The 15,008-nt window shown below is 23.8% G+C and overlaps 1 protein-coding gene across 3 annotated transcripts; it reads left to right on the forward strand.

Annotated features, from left to right (window-relative positions):
* The first annotated feature begins 3,758 nt into the window (after nt 1-3,758).
* Nucleotides 3,759-14,031, forward strand: LOC140668382 (aminopeptidase N-like). 3 transcript variants are annotated; one of them, XM_072897371.1, is made up of 13 exons: nt 3,759-3,906; nt 5,047-5,607; nt 6,607-7,053; nt 7,705-7,894; nt 8,410-8,560; nt 9,261-9,342; nt 10,047-10,441; nt 11,209-11,489; nt 12,519-12,715; nt 12,844-13,173; nt 13,268-13,337; nt 13,480-13,584; nt 13,742-14,029. In XM_072897371.1, the coding sequence occupies exons 2-13, from the start codon at nt 5,063-5,065 to the stop codon at nt 13,865-13,867; spliced, it is 2,919 nt and encodes a 972-aa protein (XP_072753472.1). In that variant the 5' UTR covers nt 3,759-3,906; nt 5,047-5,062; the 3' UTR covers nt 13,868-14,029. The 3 variants fall into 3 exon arrangements, with proteins under 3 accessions (XP_072753472.1, XP_072753463.1, XP_072753456.1); XM_072897362.1 differs by having other exon boundaries at nt 3,772-3,906; nt 5,032-5,607; XM_072897355.1 differs by lacking the exon at nt 3,759-3,906 and adding an exon at nt 4,787-4,920 and having other exon boundaries at nt 5,032-5,607; nt 13,742-14,031.
* The last annotated feature ends 977 nt before the right edge of the window (nt 14,032-15,008 follow it).

Below are 15,008 nucleotides of genomic sequence, written 5' to 3' on the forward strand. Positions count from 1 at the left end.
GTTAATATTATTCTTAATATTATTATATAATTTCTTTAATTAGTGTTAATTTATAATAATATTTTAAATGTTAATACAATAATTAATCACTAATTATAATATTAATATAAAAAAATGTTTTATAAATTTTAACGTTTATCAATTACATTTTTAATATTATTACTTACTTATAACTATTTATATATTCTCATTCTTTGATATAAATTGTCTAACATTTTTACTTTTACTTTAAGATTTTTATCAAAATATTAATTTTTTTCTTATTTAGCTTATTATTTTCATAATATAAAATTATTTGTTATATAAATTGTAATATAAATATATTCTCGAATAAAAATATTTTTACAAAACTATGTTTTAACATTTTGAGCACAAAATTATAAAAATTGATTCAATTATATAATAATAATAATAATGTGTATATTGCAACTATAGCTTTAATATTTTTAAGTTATAATAACAAATTATAGTAATTATCGTTGTAGATGTAGATTATTATTATTATTAAAGTCCATAATTGTGCTTTTAACGATATTTAGACTGAAATATATTTTGTCTGATGCTCTATTGTTTAACTTTTCGATAATTTAGGTGTAATTCTAATTGTAAATTTTGATGCAGCATTTTTAAAATTGTTACTTTTTGGCGGTCTGATATTTATCACCATAATAGCTCTTTATCTCGATAAAAACACCGACAAGTCACTGAATGCATTTAGTAACTATTCTTATATAGTGTCAGTGCATTATATTGTACATAATATGTCAGCAATGATGCAATGCTTAACAGACGACACAAAAAGAGCTAAAATATACGTAATGTTTAAAACAGATATAAGAAAACTACATGAAAAGGTAGTTTTATTTTTTACGGCGAGTTAGATGTTACTATCGATATTTTTTATTCAACTACAGTAATAAGTTTAAATGCATCTAGATCAATTCTCTATTTATCTGGAGAATTGATGATAATAGATAATCTGTTTCTTATAGTGTACATAGTCATGTGCAAATTACAGATAGAATATAAAGTTCCTCAATACAATTAATAACACGGAAAACACTATTATTTCTTCAGACACCATACATATATACTCATATATACTCGTTATACAAAATATAAGTAAATGTTAATTTGTTGAAAGTAAATTGAGTTTTTGTTGTGTAAATTATGCATAATATTTTATCTTTTATGGTTTTTATAGATTGCATAGGCGTCGTATTTTTTTTCCGCAAATGAAACACTTTATGCAATTTTGCATCACTGATGCAACTCTCGGCAGTATTTGATACATTTGACACTTTCTATTAAATGAATGTAAATTGAATCGTTTTACGGAAGGTGATATTAATTTTTAGAAAGTAATATTCTTTATACCTTGAAAGTGATTGATTTCAAATTGAAATGAAACTGGTTTAAAATTTAACTATGAACATAATGTGTCGTAGAAATAATTTGTTATGTAAATTTAATAGTCTGAATATACTGATCATTTAATAATAATTTAAAAATCAAGAAAATTCATAAAATCAAAAGTAGTAATAAGTTAATGGGTTTCGTTTATTTTACAATATGCAAAAAAAAAAAGAAAAAAAAACCTCTACGTTTGGCTTCCAATAATCTGTTACATTCTTTATAATATAAGTTATGTTAAAAATTTGTAACTAAAAATATTACATATAATTTTATAACAAAAAGTGATATCAAAGAAATCAAATTTTTCAAATTTTATTGAACTAAAATTATGAAATTCTTATAATTATAAAAATACTTAAGAAAGAGTTTAGTTAAAATTAAAGATAATGTAATTTAATGTGTCTTAATTCAAATTAAGGTATATTTAACGAGTGAAGTTATGCGAAAGTCTTTGATGTAAAACATTTTATGGATGTACAAGAAGTTATGTGGCACATGTACGGCTATGCATATAGCAAGCTAATTAAAGAATTATACACTTGCAATTGAATGCAGTAGGATATATATCATCGGGTTAGGATTATTCGGATAAGTGTAGCAAAAGCGAAGTGTCGTGAATAAACTCAGACACTTTCATAATTTTTCTATCGAACGATCTATAATTATCCAGATGTGATTCCGTTCTATAGTATAAATCGTTTTGCAGCTGTTTGCACAATCATAACGCCTTTTCTCAGTTTAATTGCATCTATGATTAAAATAAATTTGAAAACGTTAATTAATTAATAGAAAAATTAATTTTTTTTTTCATGTTGATATAATAAATCAATCTTTCAATTTAGAAAAACTAACCATCTATTTAACTCAAAAAATTTTAACGAATTGTAGGACACAATAAAATTATCTGCTATTTGATATATTTTTAACCGTGACCCGATAATTTGCATGTTTAACAGAAAGAAAAGCGAGCAGTCTATATGAGCAAGAATACGTTTTCTGTCAGAACTTCAAAAAGTACGCGCTCTCGTATGTACATATTCACTTCATTTCATTGTAAAGATGCACAAATCACGTTTCTAACGTATCTGTATGAGACGTTGATCTGTAAGAGAGATGGATTTTCGAGTGTTTCGTTTATTCTATTATATAGTTTTTTTTAATATTGCTTTTCTATTATATAGTAGTTTTCAAATAATTTAAACATTTCCATGTTCTGAAGAATTCTAATCATTAGCAGCATTAAATAATTTTTTTATGAATTTTATCACTTACTAATTGACGGTTAAAAATATCGCTATATTTCCATCATATTTATGTGATAAACGCTGCTCGATTTTTGAGTCTTTTGTCTATTCTATTACAGCTTTCTATAGTTTTGACCATATTGTCTTCATTTTCTAAAAAGTTCTAATGATGATTAGAAATGTTACATAATTCATTCATGTATTTTACCCAAGAAAATAATATCTTTTTTGTATATTTTACTCAATACTTTATTATTCGATTATTCGATGATTTAAATATAATTCGGATTTAGAAAACAACGCGTAGTAAAACAATTAAATAACAAAAATAATTAACATAAGGAAAAGTCTTGTGATATACATATAATCTTGTAATGATCGTTTAATTAATAATTATTCTATATTTTAAAATACTTTTATAATTTAATCACTTTGCATACCTATATGAATATATGTACATATATGTATACACATATAGAAGTACGTTTTTCATTTTTTCCTTTCTTACAATTTGTTTTTAAAAGATAATAACCATCAAAAATTTTTGATATTTTGATATTTTTAAATTCTAAATAAATTATAATAATTAAATTATTTTTTATATAAAATATTATTTTATATAAATTAAATTTTTAATAATTAAATTAAGAAAATAAATTAATTTTTTAATTTTTAATTTTATTTTTTGATACTTTAATTCTTTTTATAAACCAAATTTATTTTTTTATTTTCCAAACAGTATGAACGTAAGAAATGTATTTTAAAAGTTTTGATAAGTTTTCTGCTTTTGTTTATATACCCAAAACATCATTAAAATGTATATTAAAATAATAAAACAGAATTTCAAAAGTGTAAAGATAAAAAAAATTAACAATTACAGACATAGGAAAACATAAATATTTTTTATATTGCTTATTAAATTGTGTATAAAAATTAACAAAATATATAATACACAAATATTTAAATAGTAACATAGACAATTCTAAAAATATGGACATAAATATTATTTTGAAACTAAATTTAGTAGTACTTGACAACTTTACGTATTTATGTATTGATATAATGTGTTGCCTTGACATTGGTTTATTTACTTTTTAAAACAGGAAGCTTACTATAGTATAAATATAACAGTTGATTATCGGTTTAATGTCAGTAGTACATGAACAGTAGTGAAGTGTTAACTATAATTAATTCTTATAAGTAAAGGAATTGTATTATAATTAGCAAAGCATTTTTATTATACAGGGTGAGTCACTAGAAACAAAATATTACCCATCTCTCAAAGTATTATTTCTCTCTTTAAAAATATATAAAAGATATACAAAACACAATTTAAATAATACTAAAGTAACAGCGTATCTTAAGTTTTTTTTAATTATTATTTTCGAAATTGTTAATATTTTATTAGGTTCTTTTATTTTTTCGTTTTTTTTATTTTTCTTCAATAAAACGATATATTTTTCTTTATAAATTTTATGTACATACACTGTGCATGTACCAACAACATTAATCTTACTAACATAAGTATAATATTGTTATAAAATGTCTTTGACTTCAAAAATTAAAGAATAAACATTGACATAGCTTTTTTTAATATATAAATTTATATTTAATCCACATTATTTTTAAATAGATAATAAAAAATTTGGTAATACAATGTTAGAAATGACCATGTTTATTACTGTGCACGCGTTTATATTATTCTAAATATTTTTTGTAATAACATGTAATCAATAATTTGCAAGATTACTTCAAAGTCGATTACATATTTGATACACATATTTATTTAAACAAGTAATAAACAAATAATAAATGTTTATTTGCTCTCTTTGTTTAAAAATTGTGCGTGATACATAATATAAAGCATACATATTTGAAAACACATACTAAAAATATTGAAAAAAATTCCGTTGGTTGCTTATTCTTTGCTAGTTAGCTAAAGTCATAATTATCTAAAAACAACAAATCTTAAAAATAACATGTTGATAAACATAGAATGGTCTGTTACACAGATATTCATCACAATGTAAATATTCAAACAAATAATAAATGTTTGTTTGCTCTCTTTGTTTAAAAATTGTGCGTGATACATAATATAAAGCATACATATTTAAAAAGACATATTAAAAAAATTGAAAAAAATTCCGTTGGTTGCTTATTCCTTGCTGATTAGCTAAAGTCATAATTTAAAAACAACAAGTCTTGAAAATAACATGTTGATAAACATAGAATGGTCTGTTACACAGATATTCATCACAATGTAAATATCTAATTATTCGAAAAACTAATTTTAAAAAACATAATAGTTTATTGATTTGTTTAAGGTAAAATTTATTGTTTAAATTTTTATATATGTCTTTTTGTTCAACAGAGACAATTGTTACAGATACTTAAAAATTGATATGGCATTTTTAAAACTATTATTTTATGGCGAGCTCATATTTATTATTACTGCAATATCTCTCTCTGTTGATGAAAATACGGACAAGTCAGCGATTCACTTTAATAACTATTCTTATATAGTGCCGGCGAATTACAGTATCAAACTGGAATTATACTCTAAAAATTATATAAACTTGGATAACACATATAAAAAGTATAAAATAGAGATAGATTTACTTCTAACAAACAGCAGCTTCGTCCTTCATGGCGATTTGCATGTGGATATCGCTATTTTCCATCCAACTTTTAAAATAAGTTTTAATTCATCAAGATCAATAGTGTATTTATTTGTAAAATTGATCTCAAAAACTCTGCTTACTCAAGAATATCTTGGGGTGAATCTTGATTGTGATCCTGTAACGGAAATTTGTGTTCTTGATTTAAACAAGGAATTATCAAGTGGAAATTACACACTGCATGTGCATTATCTCAATGCAATAAATTACACGGAAAACAATCTTATTTCTTTGGAATCCGTACACACAAACAGCTCAGGAATTTTAGCGTGAGTAAATGTTAATAGGTTGAGAGTACATTGTATATGAGTTTTTGTCATATCTCACCATTTTTTGCTTATTACTATCTCATTTTTAATATTAACTTATAATATGTCACTTATAACTATGTATATATCATCGCAAATTCTTAAACAATTTTTGAGTACACTAATAGTCAATCTTATTTATTATTAAATACATATGAAATATGTAAACAAAAATATATATTATCAGATAGCAAAAGTCGTCATTTAGACGGCAAAAGATTATTTTTGCTATCTGAAAATTGAATAATTTAGATAATGTAACAATTTATATTTCATTTTGTGACGTATATACATGAAATAATTTATAGAGTATCTCAGTACTTTCATACGCATATGTACATGCGCGCGCGCACGCAGGCAAGCGGCACACGCACACGAGCACACACACGCACGCATGCACACACGCGTGCACACGCACACATGCAAATGTAAAAAGAATCAATTCGTTACACAAATCATGTAATATGATTTACTTAATCGTTATTTTTTAATGCAAAGTTTTCAAAAGTCTTATTGTTACAATTTGTGTCTTAAAATATGATTTTATAATCTTTTTCTATCAACCATCATTCGCATCATACAATAAACATCAGGTATAATACAATACTAAATACAAAAAAACTTAATAAATAATATCCAATAAGATCTAAATCATTGTTTTTTTTAAACATATATATATATGTATATATACGTTTACTGCTGACACCTAAAAGTATGTAACTATGAACAGTGTCAGTTGCGCGGCACTGATTAAATAAATTTTACTTCCTTTTACGTCTAAAGTTGTAAAAAGTATACAACTTTGTGATTTATTTTTCATCAAAAAATAATACTATGTAATTGATAGATGTGAATTATGACACAACTCTTATTATTAAATCCTACCTGTTATATTAAGGATGATTTAATACTATTGATAATTAAAAATTTATTATTATTTAAATCAATATTATTTCGTAGGTGGTCGAGCGGAGAACATTTTCAGGCGATTGGAGCTCGACGATTGTTTCCATGCTGGGACGAATCGACAATAAAAACTACTTTTAACATTTCCATACAACATCATCATAATTACAGTGTTTTTTCAAATATGCCAAAAGAAAAAAGAATAACAAAATCACATATGAAGTGGACATTCTTTAAAATCACTCCTGAAATGCCCACTTATCTCGTGACAGTTGTGATTTCGTCAGGAACATTGGTTTATGATAAATATGAGACAGATAAAGTCATTGTATGGCATAGACCCGAATTGCAGCAGGAAATGAAATTTGCTCTAATGGTTGCAAACAAAACAATGACACTATTTGAATGGAAATGGAAAAAGTTGAACATTTTAACAGTGCAATTTGTTGCAATTTACGGTTTGCCATACAACAACCAGAGTTGGGGACTCGTGTTAAATAGGTAAGACAAAAATTGTTTAAATTTAATATATAACTAATTGATATTATTACAATTTTTGTAAGAATCAAAATTAGAAATACATATGTAAAAATATAACGCATAAAATACATATGTTAAAATATAACTTTAAAATGTAAAATTACATATATTTTTATGATTAATTATAAGTTATTTATAATTATTATAGTTAATTATTAGTTTTAATAGATAACATGTATGTAACAATGTACACACACGTCACTGTTTTTATCTAATCTAATAACGTCAAGGAGAAAGGCAAATGAACCAGCAGATCGTATTATTATATTATTCTGACGTTGCCGAAGATAATCCCAAGATGGATTAAAGATAGAAACTGTCAAATAAATGTGTTTCTTTATTTAAAAAAATCTATGTTCTTATTTACATTCTTACGCATTGCGCTAATATTGTCTTTCTCCTTATTAGTTATTAGTTTTATTCAAGAATCTTACAAATTATTATTTTTATATAATCCGTATACAAAACAACTATGATTATGTCGTATCGGATATGCGTTTAAAAAAAATTTCTAATTTTAAATAAAAAATATATTAAAATTATTTGTCCAAAAGTTTAGCATTAGTACCAAATACTTACAAATTTAATTTCTATGTTTTTTTTTTTTTTTAGAGAAATAGATATTATTTACGATGAAAATCTACATTCTGTTGCGCATAAAATAGAAGTCGAGCTATTGATAGCGCGTGAAACGATACATCAATGGTTCTATAATTTAATCAATCCATTTTATTCATCTTACTTGTGGTTAATTAATGGTCTTACTACGTTTTTTGGAATGTATGCTGTCAACTTTATGGAGGTAAATTTTTTATATATTTTTAATGATATTTTTAATGTATATTTTTATATTATACTTTTATTATTATTTTATATATACTAATAGATAAAATACTTAAGATCATAAACAAGTAACAAAAACTTAAAAGTTTTTAAAATATCTATAAATTACGTCACTACGTTAACATGTCATAAAGAAAAACTAGTTAAGCTATATATACATTCTTTTCATATCTGTTAAGACTAAATTGTATGCTGATCGTCTGAAATCACTTTAAAATCTAGAATGTAGAGAAAAATGTAGGCAAAAAATACATACATTTATGTGTTACATTAGATCTCAATATGATTTTAAATAGTTTCAATGACATGGCTGTTTCAAACATTACGTATTATTTTATAAAAAAATTTTATTATATTTTTTAATATTAATAAAAACAATGTTATGTTCAATAACTGCGATTAGTGCATACTGTTAATATGAATATTTTATTTGATTAAATATTCACTTGATTATATGACAACTTTTCTCTTTAGAATTACGTAAATTCCGAAATGATGGATTTATTTGTAGTTCAGTTTCAATATGAGTCTTTTCGTTTGGACGATTATTCTTTTCATCAATCATTTCTAACAGAAATCAATCCCTTCAAAATTAACGCACTTTCTTCTTTTTCTCGTTATAAAGGTAAACTTAATAAATATAATTAAATAATTGCTTATAAATTTTGAAACACATATTATTAGATACTATCGAACATTAAAAATAAATCAATATATTTCCAGTTTAATAAAATATTAATTTTGCTATCACATAATATAAAATATTGTAATGACAATATATTATAGCTAAAAATCTAATTTTTTTAAATCAAACAAAATTTCTGGGAGAGGATTGTAATTGCCTACACTCCCGATAGCCTACACACATTAGTGTGCACATGTAAGAATAAAAAATACAAATGTACCATTGGTTACGTCACATTATCGCACATAATACATACACATTGCACACATGATATTATTTCATATGTATTTGTGCAATGTGATCGTGCACAATTATGTCACATGTGCAATCTTATTTTTGTTTTTTTATTTTTTCTTCATGTACGCAATAATACGCATAAGCAATTGGGAATGTTGGCAATCAAAGCCCCCTTCCTTTTACGGACATAATAGAATATATTCTAAAAAACTTTTATATCATAATATATGTCGTAAGTCTCCAACACTAAATTAATCATTACTTCTAGTTTGTGTGTGTGTAAAAGAAAAAATGCAAAACAAAATTATTAACAGTTAAAGAATTTACAAATAATGTAATTGATTAATCCGGTTTCTGAAAGAGTTATAGATATGTAAATCACATTGTATTATGTAAATTTTAGCACCCTTAATATTGCGCACTGTACAGTGTCTAATTACTGATGAAGTGTTTGGGAAAAGTATCTACCGGTATATAAATAATCAGTAAGTATTATATATGCACATATGCATATATAATTTTAATGTATTATTTACTTATGTGTTATAAAATCAGCATATTAAATATCGCAATTATGTAAGTTCAACATATATAAATTAGGTAATACTAGAAGTAGAGGTAATATATTAATCTTTACATTACATATGTATTTCCTTCACGTATGTTGACAATAAGTTCACTACCCTAAATAATGCTTTAAAGAGATTTTAGCCGTCGTTCGTTGTTTATTGAAAACTTATTGTATAAAGAAAAGACTTTCATTAAATTACATTTATAATATTTATAACATGTGTATTTATTTAAACGCATATACTTCTACATATTAATTTTATATTAAAAATGATAATTTTATTTTGGTTAACATATTCGTGATGTTCGGAAGTTGATAATTCATATAAAATATTTATATATTGTATACATTGATTATGTATATATGTTGTCAAGAATCAAATAGGAAATGAATTAGTAAGATTTGGTTATATAATTTTTTACATAATGTGCAAAAATTACGTGTGATAAATGAAATCTTTTTAGTTATAATTTTTTAAGAAACTACAAGTGACAGCTAAAATTTTTTGAACGTTATTCAGGACAGTGACATTGACAACATAATATTGTCAAGGTCAACGTAATCGAAGCTGGGTCCCCTAATCTAAAATTTTTTCAAATACAGTTTTTACAATTACAGTATGCTTAATTCGATGGATCCCGATGATTTCTTGACTGTTATGGAAATTACTTTATTTGATTACTTTATATCATATCCCGAGTTTGTTAGAAAAGACACCTTCTCTTTAAGAAGGATATTCGATGGTTTTACAAATTCTACGAATTATCCTGTGTTGAATGTAGCACGAGATTATTTTGAAAATAGTGTGAATATAACAATAAAAAATTACGATATACTTAAATACAATGATTTTTTGCTACCTGTGACTTATACTACGCAGAATGACTTAAATTTTGAAAATCTTAAGTTTCCGTTCGAGGATGATAGATTTATACTTATATCATCGACAAAACCGATTAAACAAATTTTTGTGAAAGATGATGGTTGGGTGATGTTCAATTTACAACAAGCTGGTAAATATTCATTAGTAAATTTATCATATTATTACAGAACTAAAGTTTTAAATCGTTGTAATATTATATATAAATTTCAAATTATTAAATTCAAATTGCTAGTAATCAATTAATAGTAGGTAATGTAAGTAGAACGACCAAACTAGCCAATAATATCTTTATTTAATATTAAGACGACGTTTCGACCATTTGGTTGTGGTCCTTTTCAAGTTTAACTACAATGAATAACAAATTAATTATAAATTGAACCAAGACGGTAAACGCAGTAAATCAATCAAAACACCTAATAAATTTATTAATATTAAATAAAGATATTATTGGCTAGTTTGGTCGTTCTACTTACATTACCTACTATTATATATAAAGCCTTTTGAATAAGAATTATATAAAATACACATTATAAAAAAAAATACTTAAATATTATATAAATATATAATAACATTACGTAATATTTGAGAAAATATTGTATGAAATATTCTCTGCTTTTTATTATCGATAAACGTGTAACAAATTCAATTATGAATTTGTTTATTATTTAAGATAAAATCAATTTAAATTTATTCATAATTCTTTATATAGCTTAATTCTACACACAAATATTACACTAAAATAATGTTTTCCTTAATTGGTACTATAATTTGTCTTTCTTTTTTTATAATTAGAAAATTACTCCAATATTTAAAATATTTGCAGATTGTCATAAATGTTGTTTAATAAATTTCCAGTTAAATGAGAATTTAATAATATATAAAAATTATTTACTGCAGGTTACTATCGCGTTAATTATGATGATATAAACTGGCAGACAATTGCAGAATATTTGAACTCTGCAGAATATACGAAAGTACATGTTCTCAATCGTGCTAAAATCATCGATGACGCATTCCATTTTATGATAACACGCCAACTCAATTCATCCATATTCTGGAATTTGTCGCGTTACCTTACACGTGAAACAAATTATATAGCGTGGTATCCTATGATCAAAGCTTTGGAATACATGTCGAAAATCTTTCCATTTCAAGATAAAAGAGTTCAAAATGTCAAGGTAATAGATTTAATTATTATAATATAGAAGAGTTTTTAGATTATTTAATGTCATATTTTATTTAAAAATACATAACACATACAAATACAAATATGTTTCATTATTTAGTGATCTTCTAATAAATATTAAATTCAAAGTTATGTAGCACGTTCAATTAAAACATAAATAAAAACTTGTATGGAACAATTAGTCTATAAAATATATTTTAGTTGAACCTAATACGTACCTAATGTTTTTCAAAATTTGAAGAGCTACAATATTCTTTTTCACTTTTTAATAATAAAGCTTTTTTTACAAACATATCCATTATTTCAATTTTTAATATATTCTGCGACCCAAAAACTTTTATAAATTTAAAACATATTTTTATAATTATATTATGTTTTCATAATTAATAAGAAATTATTTTAAATAATCTTCCGTAATAGATCCTCGTATTAACCTGACTATAAACTGATATTTCATAAAATTAATGTGGTACGAAAAGTAAATATAAAACTCTGTAAACTAACATAAAAATATACGCATTAAAAATATATACATCAAATACATATATGTATATGTCATAAATAAGAACATAATATCATGAAATATGTATATTATGAAAAAAATATATTATTATACACACACACACACACACACACACACACACACACACACACACACACACACACACACACACACACACACACACACACACACACACACACACACACACACACACACACACACACACACACACACACACACACACACACACACACACACACACACACACACACACACACACACACACACACACATATATATATATATACATATATATAAAATTAAGCAATATAAAAACTTCTGCAAATAATATGTGAGGATCGGTAACTTTGTATACGCGTATCATATATTGTTTAATAAATTAAAGTTTAATCTATATATTGATGTATGCATCATAATATATGTATATAAAAATTTTATAAGTAATAATAAATGTATATTATATATACATAAGAATATATTTATATTGTACAATTTTAGGACAAAATAAAAGAAGAGTTGAGCAATCTACTTTGGGAAATAAAGTATTCTGAGGAAGAGTATTCTAAGGAAAATGATCTTACTAAGTGTCTAAGGCAAGAAGCTATTAAATGGGCATGTGTTCTCAATGACGTTCAATGTCGGGAAACAGCAAATATTAAATTAATGAAATATATTACAAAGCAGGAAACAAACAAGTATTTTCTCCAAATATTACTTTTTGCACATTTTTGTATAATCAACGCAATGTTTAATATGTTTAGATCAAAATACAATATTATACAGTTAAATATGTTTATGTCAAGATTTTTTTCGGATATTATAGCCTTTTGCCATGGTGGAAACAATGGACATTCTGTAAAGGTTTGATGACAGCAAGCTTACAATTTTGGAGTATGGTGAAAAATAATTTGGAAGGACATTTTGTAGAACCTTATAATAGAGTTGCAGAATTTTTAGCTTGTACTTCAAATGAAATCATGGATAAATATTGGGAGGATGAATATTTAGAATTAATAAGGCTCGAACATAATAAAACATATAATCAAATACATATCAAAAGTTATATTAATAGTTTTCTCTTTATTATTGCAAACCATGCAAAACATAATATGCTTTCGAAAATACTAACAAATATTAATAAATCAAAACCTAGGTAGAATAACTAAAACAAATTTTTTTTTGGAAAAACGTATGTTTTTTATAATTACGTTACGAATAAAAATGATATATTTTTTTTGTTCTTACAGTGATGTCAGTATAATGTCAATATTTATTATTATTGTTAACAATATATATTCTGAAAAGCAATTACACGAGGTAAATGTTATAAATTCAATTATGAGAATTTTGTTATTAAACTTATTCATATCTATATTTGTATATATATATATATATATATATATATATATATATATATATATATATATATATATGTACACCAAAATAATTTTTTACGTAGATCACCACCACCTTAAAACCTATCCTTCTGGCTGAAGCATGCATAATAATGATCAAAAATAATGTTGACCATTTATGCAAGGATAACATAAATCTTTTTGACTCGGTAAATTTAATGAATTGAAAAATTAGACTTATTTTTATATTAAGTTTTCATTAGTAAATTGATTTATTTTTTTATGTATGTCATATAAGTAGTATTGTATATTATATATAATTATTTTAGACCTTTAACATGAGACAAAATTATTGCACTGTTTTAGGTATTTGCGAAAGAAATTGTTCCAAACTTTTACCAAAAATGGACGTCCTATGTTGATCAGAAAATACAATTACGCTTGTCTCAAATCAGAGAGATAGAAACACAGATCAGAATTTTTGGGATTTAAAGGCAGTTAAGTATGAATGATCACAATTGCAGCAAATAAGTTTTCTAATGATATATATTCTAATAAATAATTCTAAAAATTTTCTAATTATATATATTCTAAACGAATAATTTTAAATTGTATATTCACACAATAGATATTTCTAGATATACAAATATATAGAATATATAGATATTTATGTAAGCTTAAATTTTATTAATAATTATTTATGTAATGATAATGTTTAATAATATATATAACAATAATAGATTTTAATATTATTAAGCATAATATTTTGTTAATATTATTCTTAATATTATTATATAATTTCTTTAATTAGTGTTAATTTATAATAATATTTTAAATGTTAATACAATAATTAATCACTAATTATAATATTAATATAAAAAAATGTTTTATAAATTTTAACGTTTATCAATTACATTTTTAATATTATTACTTACTTATAACTATTTATATATTCTCATTCTTTGATATAAATTGTCTAACATTTTTACTTTTACTTTAAGATTTTTATCAAAATATTAATTTTTTTCTTATTTAGCTTATTATTTTCATAATATAAAATTATTTGTTATATAAATTGTAATATAAATATATTCTCGAATAAAAATATTTTTACAAAACTATGTTTTAACATTTTGAGCACAAAATTATAAAAATTGATTCAATTATATAATAATAATAATAATGTGTATATTGCAACTATAGCTTTAATATTTTTAAGTTATAATAACAAATTATAGTAATTATCGTTGTAGATGTAGATTATTATTATTATTAAAGTCCATAATTGTGCTTTTAACGATATTTAGACTGAAATATATTTTGTCTGATGCTCTATTGTTTAACTTTTCGATAATTTAGGTGTAATTCTAATTGTAAATTTTGATGCAGCATTTTTTAAATTGTTACTTTTTGGCGGTCTGATATTTATCACCATAATAGCTCTTTATCTCGATAAAAACACCGACAAGTCACTGAATGCATTTAGTAACTATTCTTATATAGTGTCAGTGCATTATATTGTACATAATATGTCAGCAATGATGCAATGCTTAACAGACGACACAAAAAGAGCTAAAATATACGTAATGTTTAAAACAGATATAAGAAAACTACATGAAAAGGTAGTTTTATT

Source organism: Anoplolepis gracilipes, chromosome 1 (genome assembly GCF_047496725.1).
Source record: "Anoplolepis gracilipes chromosome 1, ASM4749672v1, whole genome shotgun sequence".
NCBI lineage: Eukaryota > Metazoa > Arthropoda > Insecta > Hymenoptera > Formicidae > Anoplolepis > Anoplolepis gracilipes.

Excerpts from the sequence above, each read along its gene's own strand:
- LOC140668382 (XM_072897355.1), top strand. The coding sequence starts at position 4,874 with ATGTTGATAAACATAGAATGGTCTGTTACACAGATATTCATCACAAT. Across the intron at positions 4,921-5,031 it reads ACACAGATATTCATCACAAT|AGACAATTGTTACAGATACT; the intron begins GTAAATATCTAA and ends TTTGTTCAACAG. Across the intron at positions 12,716-12,843 it reads ACAAAGCAGGAAACAAACAA|CCTTTTGCCATGGTGGAAAC; the intron begins GTATTTTCTCCA and ends CGGATATTATAG.